The following is a 21,829-nucleotide window of genomic DNA, read 5'->3' on the forward strand; positions in this document are numbered from 1 at the left end:
TGGGTTAAAGAGGGAAAAGACAGTCGTGTAATGATTAGTTAAGTTGTTCATGCGAACCGGTGCTGTGAAGAGAAGGTTAAAGGCATAGATCGATGGTCAGCGCTGAGTCCTTGGTGATGATCAAGCGGTAGAACAGACCAAGTGCTTCTGAGATTGTCATGGAACCCGACTGTCTTTTCACTCTTTAACCGATTGACCCAAACTAACTTATCGCGCTCTCTATAACATCTTGCTTGCTGAGATTGAAGGAGAGGAATGTAAATGGAAAGGAAAGGAATGGGAATTCTGATAGTATAGGCAGTGGAACAAGCCTTGAGCGGCTAGGGTCAACCTAGAGTTCCAGACCGTAGTATTATTTGGGCTTTGGCCCAATTATTTGTCATTCCATTGGAAATATTATTGGGCTGTTTTCCTTTGCCAAAATTGGGCTCGGGCATCAGTACAAATATTCGTTCGGCACCGCATGTATCTCTCATATAAATTTATATAATGATGCTTCTTTTGTAGGGGAATACACATTTACAATAAAACAATGGTATAAAAAGATTTATTTAATTAATCATCTTTTATAAACTCTGAATGATAGTTTTGTGATTTCACATTTTATGACGGGAATTTTCTTTTTAAAAGAAAAGAAATGGGCTCTACATGGAACTAATAAATGTTTACATTTTAGCTGTCAAAAACAATATTTTGTCATTTTATGCTAAACAGGAAATTATCAGATTTTGTTAGTGAGTGCTATATATATTTTTCCATGAATATTTTTACTTCTTTCAATATAAAAAATACGAATAAAATTGGGTCCTTGTTTATCTGACACAGACTTCATAATATATACAATGCTGCCACGCTTTACGCCTACATAAAGTTATAAATGGTATTTGTTTTTCTTAAAAATAATTTTGACTTTCCATTTTCATTCGTGGACAAGGGAAAAAAAACAAAAAAAATGCTTATTCTTAGATCAGATGAAAAGAGTCCTCTATTCGTCATTGGCTACATAATTTTTTTAGTGAGCAGCTATAAAAGTTTTGAACAAAAAGAGTGAATTGGCCAGTATGTCACTAACAGACCGGGTTGCGCGCCTTTTCTTCTCTCTGTTGACGTCTGTTTCTATATATGCGACTATAACCCGTTTTTAAATTGCATTTTTGTGCGCCTCTCAGAACGCTACTTAGTCCAGTTCACATAAAATACATTGTCTAAAGAAAAGTATTACGACAAATCTGAAGAAAAAAATGAAGGAAAATCACACGTGCAATACAAGAACATTTCACCACCTTTCGTACCCAGGAATTCGTATCCTCTGCATTAACTTAAAAGGGAATCTTTTGAGTTGATGAATCTTGACCATCCAATATGTTTTAAGATTCGTGCATAATAGATCTGCACTAATATTGAAGGGCCTCCTATATATAAGCAGGATCGAATTGACTCGGTTTAAAATCAGACGATTGAGATTCATTAACTCAAAAGATTCATTTTTGAGTTAATGTAGAGGATACGCATTCCGTATCCCGACTTGTAAGACAAATCCAAAACAAATTGTATTTGCATCCGTGTGCTTAAAAAAAAAGTCCAACATGGCCGCAACTTGTCGTTGAGGTCATAATAAATACGTGGGCACAACCTGTCGATGAGACTATGATAAATACATAACCACAACCTGTCGTTGAAGCCACTAATTGGTGGCCGCAACTTGTTATTGCATCTGCTCAATTCTTGTCCACCATCTGTAGTTGCGTCTGCTAATCACCTGTCGTTACAGATTTGATATATACAACATGCAGTTGCTATGGAATTTTGTATATTTTGAATTTGGTAATGTTTAAATTTTTGGAAGATGATTAGCGCATTTCACCAATTCACCTTACAGAAATGGCACATTGCATTAACCCAATATGATTGTATCATATGTTCAATGAATAGGCTCAGTTTGACTGTTTGATCATAACGAACAGACAAAAACTTTAGAAACAAGTATGATTCAATGCGAACATCATTTCTACACAAACAGTATGATTGAATCCCAACATCATTTCTACACAAAAAGAATCCGAAATATTTTTTTACTTTAAATGTGTACAAATATTCTAATTTTATAATATTTGGACTTGATCTCATACAGGGAAAAGAGAGTACTTGTACTCTAATTGTTACCAGTCTGCAGGGGCAAAATGGTAATTTGGATTAAAGTGCCTTAGTAAGTCTGATCTAGCATTACAACACCAATACAAGTTCTACGAAACCCGAAGAGGAAATATAAAGAACATGAACAAGCAAATTAGATTTTTAGCATTGTAAATGAAATGCAACCTTGTAATAAGGTGACAAAGGAAATAAAACAGAATCGGATAAAAGGAAAAAATTAGTTCAAAACTAATTGAGCAAAATTAAGTCTTTTGTAACATGTTTTAGTTCAAAACCTGAACTTTGTTTTCCAGTATCAATAAAATCAAATAAGGAGATGATCCTTATGTTTTTCTCAAAAAACCGCCATGAGAGAAAGGTAAAAGGAACTTGTGGTTCCCTTGGGGGAAAATTGTGCTAAAAGTCTAGAACACCAGGCAATACATATAATCTCTCCAAATCCTCTGTCGTGGAATAACTATAAAGAATATAAAAAGGAAAAATGTCAACAACATTATAAGGAAGTGAAGACACCATCATATTTTTGTTTCAAATTGGAACATTAAGTACAAAATCCAGGGGCGACTCAGTAAATTCTCGCCTCTTTTTTTTTTAATCTGAAGCGTCCGAGCAACATAAAGTACAGAGGATTTAAAAATAATTGTGCACTGTGAGATCCCAATGTCTTGACAATGTCCTATTGTTTGAGTATAAAATATTAACAAATGATACTATACACGTATCAAATTGAAAGATAAAAAGTTGCAAATATAGTTATATAGAGAAGTAATCATAATGGTGCAAGAAAGAGCTTAGGCTCAAGAGTTGAACTTGAAACAAATTTTAAATGAATATAGAGAATTAATCTCTGCTGATGAAAAGAAGCCATCACAAATCATCACATAGCTATGTTTTTTTTATATGAAGCAACAACAAAATTTTAATCAAGGTACCATGTTCCTATTTTAAACTTTCAGATGTTCCAAGCAACAGCCAAATTTGGAACTGTGTGAGAGAATGCCACAACATATCTAGCGGGTCTCACGTCCTCTGCCTTGCCTTCCATGCTTTGGTCTAGCAGATATTTGTACAATAAGAAAAAAATCATGCAGGATTTCTACATGTGCCCGGAGGCCCACAGAAGCATGTTTTTATCATTTTCGGGGGATGAAGCGGATGGCTGAGATGATCTGCATAATTAACTAATCACTTAGTAAAGAACGCTTCATAAAAAATGTTTATATTTGCATGATTGTCCGACAGTCAGCTTTTGACTAGAAAATTTATCTGTGCTCCTAAAATTCTCATGAATTTGAGAATTAATTATCAGTTAACGTCTCAATCATAGTTTAATATTTATTTGTAATGGACAAAGGTAACAAAGGAAATAGCCACCTCAATTAATAGAGGGGGAGGTATTGAGGTAGCGACCAGCACTAACTTTTGAGAAAGTTAGGATAATGATAGGACCTCTTAGCTCGAAGGGGCTTCTACAAACTGCGCATTCAATAGACACAATGGTTATTACATAGAAAAGGCTTTTAGAATTATCCGATATATTGCTAATTCTGAGCATCACTTATTTAAGAATGGAATATTACAGAAAAAAATAACAGAACTTTATCAGTATCTGACTACTAACCCATGTATTTAGTGTAAATTTCCCAAAAGCAAACAATAATTTAACTCTGACTGATTTAGTGAACAATTGCTAATGCTTACTTTTTAACAGTAAGTTTGACTTGCAATTTGCCCTGGTTTGACTTGAAGAGAGAAATAGTTGCTTGTGGGAATCAAAATTTGTAGACTGACCATGCAAATGCTTCAAGGCCCACAGTGACAATTCAAATTGGATAGCCAACAATTCCACTCCCAGGGAGTGGCGTAGCCAAGATTTTTGTCAGAAGTAGGCAAAAATCTTTACGGACTTGGTACCATAGAAGAAAAAATCCGAATCGAAATTGGTCACTTGACCATGGAACCAGAATCAGGTGAATTATTCTGAATCGTTTAGATCGGATCGAAAAATCGGTTTTCTTTTTGGCAGAAGCTTGTTATGTAATAATTTTTTTGAAAAAATTGATAAATAAAATACTTTAATCCCTATAAAAAATATATAGAAGGAAAATGAGGGAATAAAAAAAGAAAATGAAAAGAAAGAAGAAAATAGAGAAAACAATTCAAAAAGCAAGAATAATGGAGGTGACCATTTATACATAAAATGGAACCTCCAGGTTATATGCTTCTTTTCTGACTGTGCTCCCTTTGCTATGGTTGAGATTTCCAAAGCCATGCGATGCAGGAGTTATTCTGCCATGTCAATTTCTCTTTGTTTGCACAGTGCAACCGAGAGCATTGTAAGTTACAACATTTGGTTCAAGGCCTTTGGAAATCATGCACTGCACCATCTGCTTTGCCTTGTCTAGCAGCCCTTTCTTGCAAAGTCCATCTATGAGAGTGTTATAGGTCACGACATTAGGTTGAAGCCCTTTAGAAACCATGTAATCCAGGAGTTCCTCTGCCTTCTCAATTTCTCCTTTCTTGCATAGCATATCCATGACAGCACTGTAAGTCACAACATCTGGTTCAAGGCCTTTGGAAATCATGCACTGCACCATCTGCTTTGCCTTGTCTAGCAGCCCTTTCTTGCAAAGGCCATCCATGAGAGTGTTATAGGTCACGACATCAGGTCGATGTCCTTTAGAAACCATGATATCAAGGAGTTCCTCTGCCTTCTCAATTTCTCCTTTCTTGCATAGCATATTCATGAGAGCATTGAAAGTCACAACATCTGGTTCAAGGCCTTTGGAAATCATGCACTGCACCATCTGGTTTGCCTTGTCTAGTAGACCTTTCTTGTGAAACCCATCAATGAGAATGTTATAGCTCACAATATCAGGTTGAACTCCTTTAGAAACCATGAAATCGAGGAGTTTTTCTGCATTTTCAATTTCTCCTTTCTTGCATAGCATATCCATGAGAGCATTATAAGTCACAATATTCGGTTCAAGGCCTTTGGAAATCATGCACTGCAGCATCTGTGTTGCCTTGTCTAGCAGCCCTTGCTTGCATAGCCCATCTATGAGAGTGCTATAGGTCACGACATTAGGTCGAAGTCCTTTAGAAACCATGAAATCTAGGAGTTCCTCTGCTTGCTCAATTGCTCCATTCTTGCACAGTGCATCCATGAGAAGACTGTAAGTTACAACATTCGGTTCAAGGCCTTCGGAAATCATGCACTGCACCATCTGCTTTGCCTTGTCTAGCAGCCCTTTCTTGCAAAGCCCATCTATGAGAGTGGTATAGGTCACGACATTAGGTTGAAGCTCTATAGAAACCATGTAATCCAGGAGTTCCTTTGCCTTGTCAATTTGTCCCATCTTACAAAGCCCATTAATAAGAGTATTATAGGAGAAGAGATCAGGTGCGCAGCCCAACATAGGCATTTTATCAAGCACTATGGCTGCAGCTTCATGGATCCTATTATGTTTACAAAGACCCTTTAGTAATGGATTGAAGACATCCGAACAAACCCCCGGTCCAACCTTAAGAAATTGTCCAAGTAAAACAAAAGCTAATCCGACCCGATCCACTCGGGTACAGCAGTTTATCAGGATGCCATACGTGCAGACGTCGGGTGAGATATGTTTATTTTTGGTCAATCGGTTAAAGAGAGAAAATATAGTCGGGTAATTGTTATTTAAATTGTTCATGCGGACCAGCGCTGTGAAGAGATGGTTGAAGGGATAGATGGATGGCGTCGGGCTGCTGGTGGCCAGAAGGCGGTCAAATAGGCAACGTGCTTCAGGGACAGTAAGGGTGCCCGATCTACAACGCTCTCTTACAAACGATTCTAATTGGCGGGTCCCCATTGCCCAGGATTACTCAGTCAGTAGTACGGAAAATGCTTTTGGACTCTTGATTTGTGTTGATTTTGATTAACTTATAATCAAGATATGAAAGCAAAAAACGAATACCAAGGAAATCCGAGGGAACGATCACCTATCAACGAGTGCAAGAAATTAGCTATTTGGAAATACTTTGATAAGCTGAAACTAAAAATTGAAAACGAACTCTTAGTTGGACTAAAATGGGGTCGAGAGCATCCACAGGGAGAGAAAGGGGGTGAGAATCTGGGACCAGTGTGTTCTCAAGGAGCTCGGTTTGGATCAAGTTGGTAGGTAAATTGTCTTTGCTTCTGTGCAACCTTTCGATTTTTCAATCCGAGGTGAAGGAAAATAGATCGAGGTTTTTGATCTAGGGTTTTGAGTGCTATCCTATCTTCTTTCACTGGAAGGAGAGTAAATTTCGAGCTCAGTCTAAGAAATGGTTCAATTCTCAATCTCTGAGATATCTGATATTTTGTGTGACTTTTTGGAAAATCTGAACCGTTCAAATACGTTGTGCACGAATATCGAAGCTCAAATAATACTGGGCCCCCGAGCTACCCCCGAATAGACACAGGACATGTCGGTCAACTCAGAGGATACGCACTCGAAATGGTTCGAGTAAAGTGCATCTTAAATAGATCATATTGCTCAGACCCGGAAACAAATCTACTGTTATTTCGATCCTAACCGTTGACATTCATTGAGATTCGCGTGTGGAAACGTTACTTAGTTGAGATCTGTGTATTAAAAGATTTGAATGGCTGGGATCGAAATAACAGCAGATTTATTTCCTCTCAGACACAAATATGAAAGGCCTGTGGATTCAACTTAAGATTAGATTGCCCGAATTCTGATCGGTTTGATCGAATCCAAACTCAAAATTTTAGTTAGTTGAGGGGATTCAGACTCCATTTGAATATCTACTTCTATTTCTATATACAAATATTCAGTCATTTTAAACTGTAAGTTAATTTCTTCTAACATATAATTATTCAAAAAAAATGATTAATTGTTTGTGTTTTCAACATTAACCTAATTATTTTTAAAAAAATATATTGTCATTATGAATACTTGGCTATATTTTTAATATTTTTTATTTTTCCTAACACAGTAACACTTGCATATTTACAAGAATAATTATATGAAATCCCCCACTCTCATCCCCCATTTTCCTCGCACTCTCTCTCTCTTCCTTAACTGTCATATATCCCCTCACTAATTTCGCTAAAAGTTTTCTTTTATCTCCGTATTAAATTAGACTGTCATTTAATACCAATCTCCCGCATTAATTATGCCTTCTTCTAATTGTAACACTTTATCAATTATTTATATTTTAATAAAAGTAATTACAATTTAGTATTTGAATTTTGAGGACAAAATTCTTTTTGAAGGAGGGAAGAATGTAACGCCATGTAAATCAAAATATTAAATTAAGGTACAACATAAATAGTGTATATAGTTATTTATTCTTCTATGTCATTTTTCTTCTTTCAATTATTTAATTTAATAATTTAACAAATCATCCAACTTAAACTATCATGACAAGAAACAAATAATTTTGATATAAATCTATGAAATTATATAGCCCATGTGAATATCATTGTTAAAAATTATAAAAAGCCAAGTATAACCCAATTATATATATCGGCCAAGAGTTGCATTCTGTCAAAAGTTAGGACTCTAATTTAAAGTAGATAACTTCCCCGAAATAGCACCTCTCCCATTATAAAATAATTGTCGGCAGAATTAAAACCTATTTAGCAGGTCTCTCTCTCCGTAAGAAAAAGAAAAGATATCTCTATATAATTTATTCCCTTTTTCCTTCATAACTCCCATAGGAAACCAAGCCGGCTTGTTCAAAGTAAGGTATTTCGATTTTTATATTCAATTAGGGCTTAGTATGTAGATTAGATAAATTTTTGTATATAGTTAGTCGATAATGATTTCTGAAGATTTGATAGTTTCTGAAAGGTTATTTGTTAATAAGATTTCTTATATTTATTTAATTGATCAAGTCTCTAGATCATGCAATCGGTAGAAATTAGGAATGGTTTTGATTTTCAGAAATATATAGAATTTTATATTATTAAAATGAAAATAAAATTTATATTTCGTATAGTTGTGTTTTATTTATTTTTAATTCCTTCGGAATAAGCCAAAGAAAGAATACTTTTCTTTAGAAGTTTCAATCTTTCTGGTTATTTAGGTGACTGTATAATGACGAATAGATTGATTGATGAATTGATCTCCTGTAACAATACTATTTTCGTACTATCTCCCTATATATATAGATCTTCTTCATGCAAATATTGAATTGATTATTTAATTGGATTCATAATGTAAAGTTTGATAAGGAATATTATTATTCAATTACTTTGATTAAATTACATTTACAACATCGGGGTTTGATAATGGATATGACTTACTGATTATAATTATGCTATTAACATCAGTTGGTTTGAGTTGCCAAAAGTCTATAAGTACGTCCGTGACTTTATTAAATAGTAAATGTTCACCTGTTTAGATGAGAAGCATATATAAATAATAATCAGAAATCATGTTTCGTGATCTAGATTCAAGTGTCAAAGTAGGAAGAGACGTAGAGACAACAGTGAACTGCCACACGACAACAGGTACGGGTTTTCTGGACCTTGTCAAATTGTTACTTACCGTTTTGTTTGCATTTATTTATTCATGAATTATACATGTTGAATCGAATGATCCCTTTGACTTTGTTTAGAGAATATTAGGATAGGATTATTCGTTTGATCAACGGACTCATAGGATGTGTTGTGTTGAGTATGACTTTTGTGCGATTAATGAGACAAATATGGAATGTAATGGATAAGTTAAAGGAAAGGGGCCAATAAGCGTTGAACGCGTGTTGAAATGTATACATTGGGTCTAGTGTCCGACTGGACCCCTCGTTAACGTGGCGTTGGTTGGACTTCCCGTCACGGGTCAATATCTTGCGGTAGTTCGAGTCCCCGTTGAGTGAGACAGTTGAACTAGTGGTGGTTCGAGTCCCCCTAGTGAGACGCCAATATCTGGGGTGGTTCGAGTCCCCTTGGTGAGGCAAAGAAGATCTAGCGGTGGTTCGAGTCCCTGTCTAGTGGCACGGCCAAGATCTAGTGGGGTTTGAGTCCCCCTGGTGAGGCAGTTAAAAACTTGAAAGATAACTTAAGAAGTGTGTGTGTGTGTGTGTGTGTGTGCCCGCATGTGTGTGTTTTAAATATTCATTAGTAAGATCGCATGCAAGGGTATAATTTTAATATCTTGTTTGTGTTAATAAGTGAATTTGACAAATTTCGGGACTGGAACTAAATCCCGTACTGAGAGACTGTTCGATCTCTCACCCGTTCCACTTTTATGTGGGTTCCAGGAAATCATGAGGCCGATATGGAGCACGAATAGGAGGGATACGGATCAGGAAGGCAACGAGCAAATGACTCAATTACCTTTTTATTTTCTTTTTAGTTAAACTTTATTTCTCTCTTTGAAAGTGGATACATTGACTGACATGACAATTATCGGTTTGTTTGCCATGTTTGTCTTGATCTCATGTTGAATGTGTGTTATATACTCAAATTAATTGTAGTGTTGGAAGACTTATTTGACTTTTAAATGTTGTATGAGTATTTATTATTGATAATGTATATGATGTGCACACGCCTTACGTGTAAATACGTGGCGGGTTGTCTCGGGGTGTGACACTAATAACAATTCCCGCATTAATTATTCCTTTAAAAACAATCTCCGCATTAATTATACTGTTATCTAATAACAATCCCCATTAATAAATGCTTATATGTTAATTGATGTTCAAAAAAATATTTATCATTATTTCTGAGAAGTATTTACCCTTGTAACATAGAGTATTTATCCATGTAACATAGAGTATTTATCATTATGTCTGAGAGTATTTATCACTGATGTTTTACTGTAAGTTGTAATTATATCTGAGAAGTATTTATCTATGTAATACAAAGTATTTATCCATGTAACATAAAGTATTTATCATTACGCATGAGAGTATTTATCATTGATGTTTTACTGAAAGTTGCAAGTATGCATGAGAAGTATTTATCTATGTAACATAAAGTATTTATCCATATAATGTAAAGTATTTACCCATGTAACATAAAACATTTATCATTATGTCTTAGAGTATTTATCATTGGGTGAGAGGATTGTTTATTTAATGGTCTCCAGTTGTGCGGGGACGATTCAAAAAAAAAAAAATTTTGTGCGGGGACAATGGATTGATTTATTATTTCATAAATAGATATCATTGTATAGGTATTAATACCTGACAAATTCAAGTTAAATACTTTGATGCTTCAAGTTAAATACTAACAGTTTTTTAAACGCTCATTAATGATTGAGCAGCCCCTCCATGTTTAATGGTCCCCAGTTGTACGGGGACGATTCAAAAAAAAAAAGAAATTTTGTGCGGGGACAATTAATGGATTGATTTATTCTTTCATAAATAGAGATCATTACAGAGGGTTTAATACCTGACAAATTCAAGATAAATACTTTGATGCTTCAAGTTAAATACCCGCAGTTTTTTAAATGCTCATTAATGATTGAGTGGTCCCCCCATATTTTTTTTGGCAGTATCTGCAGGAATAAATGCGGGGTGGAGGCTGCGGGGATTGTTATCAGCGTCCTATTTATAAATCTCCGAACTTATTTGGTAATAATATGGAAGTATAATGATGATTATCCATGTGACTTCGAACATGTCTTGATAGTTATGTTCTAAACAAAATTAGAAAATATTTAAAAGAGCTAGTCAAATCTAGAAAAATATATATATATATATATTAAAAGCAATCCGTTCAATATTTCTAAAAAGTAAAAACACAGCCACTAAACATATTTTCATGAGGACGGTTCAAATGCCTTCATTTTTTGTGCCTCCATCATGCCTCTATTTTTAAGAACTTAATAACTCAAAATTTAAATTATAAATGTAAAAATAAAACCGTTACATGTGATATATGTTATTTTATTTATATGCTCATAAAATATTATCACATTTCAATTTTGTTTTTATGTGAATTTTCTTTTCTTTTTTGAAAAAAAGGCACTATCGCCCATCCATTAAAAAGAAAGAGTTTACAACTAGGACTGAGTTAAAAAAAAAAACCCGCTACCCAGTAAAAACCCGATACTAAACTCAAAAAGAGCAGTATCAATGTTTCAGCTACTTTATCTTATATCCTCATAAAAAACAAAAGAACACTAACAAACATGCCAGCAACAAAGAAAACATGGTAACATCCCATGATTATTACAGAAGCAAAGAAACATAGGAAGTAGCAATAACTTTTGAATGGATATTGTCATGGCAATAGAGAAAGCCCATCAAACAGCTTAATTGGCAAGCAACAGTGGTGCCATTGGAGAGATGTCCTCACTGTGCAACTCAAGAAAATGTTGAGGCAGGGGAGACATGCTTTGAATGGGAATCATGTCCATATCTTTCGGAAGCCAGAGATGGATCTGCACCTTTCTTTGTTTTGCCCCTGTCCAATAGTTCAATAAAGATCAAATTAGTAAAATATTTTTATGTGAATTAATAAGTTGAAAAATCAACGTCTAGAAATTATCCACATTAGTATATTTTTTTATAATCTCTTGATGACAATCAAAACAAATTTGAAATGTCGTAATATTTCACATGTGCATAGATAAAATGATGTAAATCATATCCAACGGTTTTATTTTGACTTTTAAGTTCTTAAATTTTTAGTTATTAAAGTTTTTAAAAAAATGAAGACATGATGGAGACACAAAAAATGAAGGCATTTGAACCCTCCTCTATTTTCATAACTATATATTAAAAACAACTAATGTATTATTAAAACTAGACTTGGACAATTGGTTGAAAAAATTAGACTTTGCACTCATCTTCTTTTGTCATTATTGGAGATATATGCAATAATAACCCTTAGTATTTTAATAAGATCCTTCTTTATTGAGATATTAAAAATTTCCTGTGCAGACTACATTTTTGATAGATGAAAATGAAAAAAATAATTATTCATCCTTTCTTTTTAAATGTTTCATTACATTTATTATTCTGGTTTTAAACAACTATTTATTTTGGTAACATTCGTTCAAATATCAAATATTAAATTATAACTTACCAGTTTGTAACGTCCAGTGAATGTTATAGTTTTTTAAGATTTTGAATTTCGTTAGAATCATTTACTTTTATCAATATTTTTTTTTTGAAAACCTTTGCAGAAGCTGCGCAGTCGTGAGGGAAATCAAACTCTCGACCTTTGGGTACAACAACTCTAAAGTTTTTTCCTAGCCAATTGTGCTACCTCACATTTCTCTATTTTTTTATTTTTCTATTAATAAAAAATCGGGTATTTGAGGACATGACCCTTATCCTTATTTAAGCATGATATTTTTGTTTAGAATTGAACAATCACAAAATCAAAGGTACAAATAGATCATATTCTATTTTTCTTTTCATTTTGAATCTTCGTTCTACGCTATTGGATTTTTTTTATTGAATATCACACACATGCAATGACACAACTATTCCAATCAGGTTCAGCAAGAATGAAATAGACAAAATTCCATTCGGTTGGAACATTTTTTTTTTTTCTAACATATCATATTTATAGAATAATAATTCATCCCCTCCCCCATGAAATTTAACTACCATTTGGTTGGAATAAAAATGTGTCTAATTGTTTAATCAATTAACTGGTCACAGAGAAATCGAACTAGTTGGTACAAAAAAATTAACAGGTACAGATGAAAAACCTAAACAGAACAACAAGTGAAATCAAAAGCAAAGAATTCAAAAACAAATATGCAACTATAATTACACATATGTCAAAGTTTGAAACAACACTGCTTGGAAAAACTCATGATGCTAAACATTAATATCCTTAATCCCATGCTACATTGATACCATCCGAAAACTTTGCTTCACAAATAAAACTATCATTTGCAACCTAAAACTACTACCAAGTGGGTTTATTTTATTTTTTTTAGCATTACAAATCCATTTTTGTTCTTAAACAAATGTGCACTGCACGCATAGCATCCACCTGCAAACTTAACAAGTCTGGTCTAGGATAATGCCACCAATACAAGTTCAATGAAACCCCAGCAGGAAATAGAAAAGAGCATGAACAACCAATATAGACTTTATTCAATGTCAAGGAGATGCAACCTTGTAACAAGGTGACAACGGAAAGCAAACAGGACCAGATAAAAGAAAAAAAAATTAGCAAAATACAAGGTCCGTACATTGCAGTCAGAAAGTGTGAGGAAATTTCTCAATTGAGATGGATGCAAATAGTTAATAGTAGTTGATCAGCACATTTCACCTTACAGAAATGGCACATTGCAGTCACCCAAATGATCATATAATATGTTCAGTATTATTAGACTCAGTAACAAACAGAAATTTTAGAAACAAGTATGATTCAATCTGAACACCATATTTACACTAAAAAGCAACCATAATATTTCTGGCTTTAAATGTGTACAAATATTCTAATTTATAATATTTGGAATTGATCTCATCCAACATAAGGCTCAAGTTCTAACAGCCTCCAAGCACAGTATTGGAAAAGCTGCAGCGAAAACAGTACCTACAGTCAAATTGCTATAAGCAGGGGCATAAAGGTAATTTGGTTTCAAATAAGGTTCCAACACTAACATCAAATTCGCTAATCATGTAACTTTGTTGATATCATCATCAATTTCAGCATTTGAACTCATTTCCCAAGTTTTCCAATTAAACCTTATCCAAACTCATTTCCCACGTTCAGCACAGATCTAGTACAATAGCACCAATACAAGTTCAACAGAACCCCACAAGGAAATAAAAAGGGTAATGAACAAGCAAATTAGATTTTATGCATTGCAAAGGAAATGCAACCTTGTAATAAGGTGACAATGAGAAAGCAAAAAGAACCAGATAAAATTATTTTTTTAGCAAAGCAGTATGAACAATATTTCAGTCAATAGAGCAACTAACCAGCTCACTTAAAAGTACAAATAGTTCATTTAATAGTTCAACCTGATTGGGTGCTTGAATCATCCGTCTCACCTATTATCTGGTCCATGAGATGTCTCGCATCATCAACTCTCCCCATATCTAAAAGCACTTCTAATATTGGAGAGTAGGCAGCTAAATCGGGTTTCACCCCTCCTTGCTTCATTCTTATCAGAATGCACATAGCATCCTTAACTTTTCTGTTCTTGGCATATTCCTTAATCAAGGAAGTATAAGTTAAATAATCTGGTGCTACATTATTTAACAGCATACTATCCAGGATATTGATCACATCATTAATAGTGCCATCATTTGCATAGCCAAGAAGTAAAACTTGATATGAAACAACACCCGGCTTTAAACCTCTCCTAACCATTAAATCAAACAGATTTTGAGCTTCCTTTTTTTGACCTTGTTTGAACAAAGAATTCATCATGCATATATAAGTAACCTCATCGGGCAAAAAGCCTCGATCAAGCATTTCTTTGAAAACTCTAATTGTGTCCTTCCAAAAGCCTAGCTTAGAATACGCATCTATAACACTGGTATATGTTACAAGATTAGGCGTCACACCTTTAGCAAGCATGACATTTAACATCTTTTCAACCTTATCCATCAACCCTTTCTTGCATAGACCATCAATTATTGTAGTAAAAGTAACTATATTTGGTAAATAACTCTCAGAAAACATATAGTTGAGTAATTCCTCTGCGTTTTCAGTTTCCCCCTTCTTGCAAAGTGCATCCATGACAATATTGCATGTCACAGTGTTCGGTAATATCCCCTTTGATACCATCTCACTCAGCAACTTCTTGGCCTTTTCTAATTTGTCCATCTTGCAAAACCCATCTATAAGAGTGCTATAACTAACAACATTAGGTTGCAGACCTCCAGAAATCATGTGATGTAGTAATTCCTCTGCCAATTCAGGTTGTCCTTCCTTGCATAGTGCATCCATGAACGTATTGTAAGTCACAACATTGGGCATGTAGACTTTGGCAATCATCTGATGCAGCACGTCCTTTGCTTTGTTAATTTCTCCATTCTTGCATAGTGCATCCATGAGAGCAGTATAAGTCATGACATCGGGCTCATGCCCTTCAGAAACGATGTGCTGCAGCATGTTCACTGCCTTGTCTATCATCCCTTTCTTGCACAGCCCATCTATGAGAGTGGTATAGGTCACAATATTAGGATTAATCCCTTTAGAAACCATGCGATCAAGGAGTTTGTCTGCCTTCTCAATTTCTTCTCTCTTGCATAGCACATCCATGATAGCATTGTAAGTTACAACATCCGGTTGAAGGCCTTTGGAAACCATACACTGCAGCATCAGCCTTGCCTTGTCAACTTGCCCTTTCTTACAAAGCCCATCTATGAGAGTGGTATAGGTCACAACATCAGGTTGAAGTCCTGTGGAAGCCATGTAATCCAGGAGTTCCTTGGCCTTGTCAATTTCTCCTTTCTTGCACAGCCCGTCTGTGAGAGTGTTATAGGTCACAGCATTAGGTTGAAGCCCTTTAGAAACCATGTAATCCAAAAGTTCCTCTGCCTTGTCAATTTGTCCCATCTTACACAACCCATTCATGAGAGTGTTATAGGAGAAGAGATCAGGTGTGCAGCCCAACTTAGGCATTTTATCGAGCACTATGGCTGCAGCCTCATGGATCATATTATCCTTACAAAGACCCTTTAGTAATGGATTGAACACCCGTGCGTCAGCACCCGGTCCGACCTTAAGAAAACGTCCGAGTAAAACAAAAGCTAATCCGACCCGATTCACTCGGGTACAACAGTTGATCAAGATGCTATACGTGCAGGCATCAGGTGAGATATGTTTAGCTTGGGTCAATTGGTTAAAGAGGGAAAATATAGTGGGGTAATAGTTGGTTAAGTTCTTCGTGCGAACCAGCACCGTGAAGAGATGGTTGAAAGGATAGATGGACGGCACCGGGTTGCTGGTGGCCAGAAGCTGGTCAAACAGGCGATGTACTTCAGGGACAGTAAGGGTGCCCGATCTACAGCGCTCTCTTACAACCGATTCTAATTGGCGGGTCCCCATTGCCTTGGATTCTTAATTGAGCTGATTCCCGCAAGCCTAGGGCTAGGGCTAGGGCACAGGTGCAAATGTGAGCTAATATGTGCTGACTTTGATTAACTTGTAATCAAGATATGAAAGGAAGGAAACAAATACCAAGCTAATCCCAAGCAACCTTCAGCACCTATCAAGGAATACATAGCAAATATTGTGCAAGAAATTAGCTATTTTGAAAAAACTTTGATAACCTGTAATTAAAATGTGAACAAATGAAGTTGAACCGTTAGTCTAAAACCGAACTCTTAATTCCACAGGTAGAGAGAGAGAGAGGTGATAATATGGGACCATACCATACCTGACGGAGTGGTGTGTTCCCACGGAGCTCGATTTCGAACAAATTTGTAAATTGTGTTGGCTTCTGTGCGACCTTCGAATCTTCAGTCCGAGGTGAGGGAAAGAACTCAAGAAGACTGAGGTTGGCCCCTCTTCGATCCAGGGTTTTAAGTGTTTTCACCCCTACTATTTTCATATTGTATGTAAAACTCAAGAAGACTCGAGGTCAGCTCAGTCCAACCACAAATGGGTCGAGCCGTCGAGCAAACAGCAAAGTGAATGTTAATAGAATTCATATTGCCTAAGGTACCTCAAATTATGAGTTTGGATTCGGACATATTAAAGATATTCGTGCATTCCACTTAGATTAGATCGGATGGTGGATCAGATCCAAACTCAAAATTTGAGTTACTCTAGGGGATCCGGACTTCATCTCAATATGACAATATCTACCTCGAGAGTTCTAGTTCTATACAGTGTTGTAAAATACGGTTTTATTCATGTATGCAAAAGATCAATGCATGTATATGCAGTATGCGGCTGTATATGTGGATTTGTATGCAGAAGTATATATTCGGTTTTACTATGTTTTGTTACAGAAATATAAATAAAATAAGACTAATTTATATCTAAAGACTTATTTAGTCTATAAGTCTGTGCTCTTTATTATAGTATAAAAGTTATAGATTCTAATTTCTTTCAATGCAAAATAATTTTTAGATTTTTTTCAAATCCGCATGGATCGTATATATAAATATATATTCAAAACTGTATGAACTTGACTGTATGATATTTTGTATGTCGAAGACTACTACGTAAGCATATGCGGATCATGCGGCCTCATTTTACAACACTGGTTCTATATACAAATACTCGATCATTTTTAACTCAAGTTCATTGCTTTTAATATATAATATTTCAAAGCTTGACTCTCGCATAGAGAGGAAGTTTATTAAAGAAAATAATTTATCGTGTATTTTTAACATTACCTAATTATTTAAAAAAATATTGTTATTATAAATACTTTCACTATTTTTTTAATATCCATGTGACTTCCGTTATATTTTTTTAACATTACCTAATTATTTAAAAAATATTGTTATTATAAATACTTTCACTATTTTTTTAATATCTTGCTTACATTTGCATATTTGTAAATTTCAAAACTTGTTTGGTAATTACATGGATCCATGTGACTTCCGTTATTTCGTACAATCATCATATACGTCTTGATATATCAAGGTTCTAAATAGCTTTTATCGCGTCATAGCGGAAAGTCTACAAAAAAGGTATAACGAATAGCGACGCTATAGCGAAAGCTATGCTACATAGTGTTTTTTTATTTTTATAAAAATTATATCATATATTTGTACTAAATATCAACATTATCTAAGTCTCATAGAACAATAAATAACATCAAATTGATTAAAAAAAATTATAATATTCATATTGAACCAATACAAAGTTTAAATTGCAACTCAAAATATCCATAGTAATACTAATATTGTGAACTATCGATCTTTTTCTATTCAAAATATATTCAGCATCATGACATAATATATCTTTTTTCTATTTAAAAATTTCAAAATAACCTAGACACCATGGCATAATTAATTATCTTAATCTATTCAAAATATTCAAACTACCATATAGTAAGTATCATTTTGTTACTTCAAGAAATATCTTAATATATTCAATCTGAGCCTTTATTTAAAGCCCATATAAATTGAAAAAAAAAAAAACTCATGTTGCATAGCGCGTTGTAGCTTCCTTATTTGATTTTGTTTAATGGATCTCTCATTTAATAATTAATAGTTTAATATAAAGCCTAGTATGTCAATTGTAAAAAAAATCACAGTTAAAATCCAATCTGAGCCTTTATTTAAAGCTCATATAAATTGAAAAGAAGAAAAAAAAATAGCTTATGTTGCATAGCGCGCTGTAGCTTCCTTATTTGATTTTGTTTGATGAATCTCTCATTTAATAATTAATAGTTTAATATAAAGCTTAGTACGTCAATTGCAAAAAAAAAATCACGGTTAAAATTCAATCTGAGCCTTTATTTAAAGCTCATATAAATTGAAAAAAAAAAGCTCATGTTGCATAGCGCGCCCTATTTGCGCTACACGCTATGCTATGTGCTATAGCTGACCGCTATTACCGCTATAGTGTCTATAGCTCAAATAGCGCGCTTTGATGTCATAGCTTAGCGTTTAGGGTCCAAAAATACTATAGCGCGCTACATATAGTAGTTACACCGATATGTTTTAAAAGAATCTATAAAATATTAAAAAAGAACTAGTCAAATTTTAAAAATAATATTTTTTTTAATTAAAACTAATCCGTTGAACATTGTTAAAAACACAGACATATGATCATATTTTTTCATAACTATATATTAAGAATAACTAATTTATTATAAAAATCAGTTACCCATATGTACCCAAAAAAAATGGTTGAGAACATCAGGCTATGCAGTCATCTTCATTTGTTTTTATTGGAGGTATATGCAAAAATATCCCTTAGTATTTTAGAAAAAAACCCTTCTTTGTTGAAAAAATTAAAATTTTCCTGTGTAGACTATATATATATACTACTATGTACATAATAGGGACAACACAGTTCAATCTTTGTTCTCTGGTTAAAGTATTGAAATAGGAACTCCATAATCCCAGTAACAGTAACAGTTTTGCCGAACATGGTTAATCTATGATATTTGGGCTTGAGGGATAGTAACATATCTTAGCTTCCTAAAATATAGGAGACATGAAAAAAATTACCTGAATATCTATGGAACATCTCATCACTATGTAATGTTTATGTGAAACCTCACCCCCAAATTAAAGGCCCACCCCCCTCTGGAACGTATCTATTTGAACTAGACTTTTGGATCGACTGTAGATCAGAACATCTCATCATTAATTGCTTCAAATTGGAGTCTTGACAATGCTCAAATTAATATATAGAACTATCCAGGGGCCACTCAGTAATAAATTCAAGTTTTTTTAAGTACAGAGGATTCAAAAAGAAAGAGAAAGAATGTGCACTATGAGATTCCAATGTTCATGTAATACAGAAAGTATCATTTTTTTGTTTTAAACTTAAAATGTTAATAACAACAACTAGAATTTAGAACAGTGTGAGAGAATAATGCCGAAGCATATCTAGCAGGTGTGGCGGGTAATTGTACATTCTGCATTCTCTTCCACGCTCTTGTCATATAGCGGTTATTCGTACAACTACAGAAAATCATGCAGGATTTCTACAAGTGCCCGGAGACCCACAAAAGCATGTCTTGCAGCATTCCTGGAAGATGAAGTGCATGGCCGAGATGCTCTGCATGATTAACCAATCACTTAGTAAAAGAAGGATTGTATATGCATGATTGTTGGTCATTCAACTTTTGACTGGAAGATTCATCTCTCCTATAATTTTTTTGAATTTGGGTGTTAATTATCAGTTAACGGTCACTGTCTTAATATTCATTTGTGATGGAAAAAGTATGAAGGAAATAGGTATTTAAATTATCAGAGGGATGTAGAAACCAAAACTAACTTTTGCGAAAATTGGGATAACAATAGAAGCATTTCTTAGCACCAAGAGGCTTCTACAAACTGTGCATTCAAATACACACAATGGTTATTACATAGAAAAGGATTTTAGAATGACCAGAAATATTGCTAGTTCTGACTGTCACTTATTTAAGAATGGGATATTATTGCAGAAACACTTTTAAGTTTTATGAGTATATGACTATTGATTCGTGTATCAGTGAAAATGTCCCCAAAGCAAACAATAATTTAGCTCTAAGTTTGACTGTCAACAATTGCCAATGCTTACTTTTGAACAGTCAAAGTTTGACTTGTAGTTTGCTCTGGTTTGACTTAAATAGAGAAATAGCTACCTTATGTTTACATAGACTAATGCAATCTAACAAGTACAACCGACCTGAGCCATAACCTAAACCTGTAGATTGTTTTTCATATGTGTGGGCCTGCATTAATAATTTATCAGATAATCAGAAATTGAAGCTTCGTGGTATCGTAATCAGTACATTACAGAAACATTTTCATACAAGACCAACTTGTTAGTTCTTTCTGGTAGCTCTTTTAATTAGTACTCAAACAAATTAATGGCTCAGGCATTTCATGAAATGGCTGGTGTGCCATTGCAAATAGACCTGTAGCAACACCAACACCATACCAGAAACTAATATCAATTAATGCCACAAAAAGAGGTTGAAAGCAAGGATACTACCATGTAAATAGAGACAACACAGCTCAATCTTGTTCTATGGTAAAAGTAGCGAAAGCCACTTATACCATGTGAAAATGAATAAATGAGGCTAGTATATGAAAGGCTGCTGCAAGGCCCACGGTGACATGTCAAATTTGATGACAGCCATGAATTCTAAGACTACTATAGGAGAACAGATCATGTGTGCAGCCCAACTTAGGCATTTTGTCGAGCAATATAGCTGCAAAACTTCATGGATCTTATTATCCTTACAAAGACCCTTCAGTAATGGATTGAAGACACCAGGATCAGCCCCTGATTCATCCTTAAAAAACTATCCTAAGCTAAACAAAAGCTAATCTGACCTGATTTAGTCGGGTACAACAATCAATCAGGATATTATACGTGTAGACATTGGGTGATATATGTTTAGTTTGGGCCAATGGGTTAAAGAGGGAAAAGTCAGTCACGTAATGATTGGTTCAGTTGTTCATGCGAACCAGTGCTGTCAAGAAAAGGTTGGCCAAGTGCTTCTGAGATTGTAAGGATCCCAACTGTCTTTTCACTCTTTAACCGATTGACCCAAACTAAACAGTTTTCACCCGACATACTGCGCTCTGTATAATGTCTTGCAAAGAGTGAAAGAGAGTGAATCCTGATACTCGCCTTTGTGATAGAAGTCTACAGTGGCTACTGGCAACCTTATTAGAGTTATAGACAGTAATTTTATTTGGGCTTGGCCCATATATTTGTCATCCCACTGGAAATATCATTGGGCTGTTTTCCTTAATCTATAAAATAATCTGTGTCTACAAATATTCGCGATTTGTTAGCTTCGGCACCGCACAATCTCTCCTGTAATGTGCTTCTTTTGGATGACTATACATATTTAAATATTCTTTTTATAAAATACCAATGATAGTTTTGCAATTTTACATTTTAAGATGGGGAAATTAAAAAAAGAATAGCGGAACATTGAACTAAATAAATGTTTACACTTTACCTATCAATTTTTTTTTTTACAGTTTCATGCAAAACATGATATTATCGGATTTTCTTGTGGTAAGCAGTGTTATAAAATGCGGTTTTTATGCGGTATGCAGAAGGCCACTGCATACCGCATATATGGTATACGGCCGCATATGTAGATTTTTATGCCTA

The 21,829-nt window shown here is 34.5% G+C and overlaps 2 protein-coding genes across 10 annotated transcripts; both read right to left on the minus strand.

Moving 5' to 3' along the window:
* Positions 1–2,958: 2,958 nt before the first annotated feature.
* On the minus strand, positions 2,959–6,451 carry LOC144554835 (uncharacterized). Of its 7 annotated transcripts, none has more exons than XM_078303195.1 (3): positions 3,946–6,451; positions 3,529–3,630; positions 2,959–3,323 (listed from the first exon to the last, which is right to left on the minus strand). In XM_078303195.1, exon 1 carries the CDS (start codon positions 6,003–6,005, stop codon positions 4,452–4,454), a length of 1,554 nt encoding a protein of 517 aa, XP_078159321.1. In that variant the 5' UTR covers positions 6,006–6,451; the 3' UTR covers positions 2,959–3,323; positions 3,529–3,630; positions 3,946–4,451. The 7 variants fall into 7 exon arrangements, with proteins under 7 accessions (XP_078159321.1, XP_078159322.1, XP_078159316.1 ...); XM_078303196.1 differs by having other exon boundaries at positions 2,959–3,335; XM_078303190.1 differs by having other exon boundaries at positions 3,856–6,451.
* A 7,442-nt stretch (positions 6,452–13,893) lies between these two features.
* LOC144554834 (uncharacterized) lies at positions 13,894–21,184 on the minus strand. Of its 3 annotated transcripts, none has more exons than XM_078303188.1 (2): positions 20,948–21,184; positions 13,894–15,751 (listed from the first exon to the last, which is right to left on the minus strand). In XM_078303188.1, exon 2 carries the CDS (start codon positions 15,731–15,733, stop codon positions 14,081–14,083), a length of 1,653 nt encoding a protein of 550 aa, XP_078159314.1. In that variant the 5' UTR covers positions 15,734–15,751; positions 20,948–21,184; the 3' UTR covers positions 13,894–14,080. The 3 variants fall into 3 exon arrangements, with proteins under 3 accessions (XP_078159314.1, XP_078159312.1, XP_078159313.1); XM_078303186.1 differs by lacking the exon at positions 20,948–21,184 and adding an exon at positions 16,455–16,620 and having other exon boundaries at positions 13,894–16,283; XM_078303187.1 differs by lacking the exon at positions 20,948–21,184 and adding an exon at positions 16,450–16,620 and having other exon boundaries at positions 13,894–16,283.
* Positions 21,185–21,829: the final 645 nt, after the last annotated feature.

The sequence above is a fragment of the Carex rostrata genome, chromosome 5, assembly GCF_964058835.1.
Source record: "Carex rostrata chromosome 5, lpCarRost1.2, whole genome shotgun sequence".
NCBI classification, from domain to species: Eukaryota; Viridiplantae; Streptophyta; class Magnoliopsida; order Poales; family Cyperaceae; genus Carex; species Carex rostrata.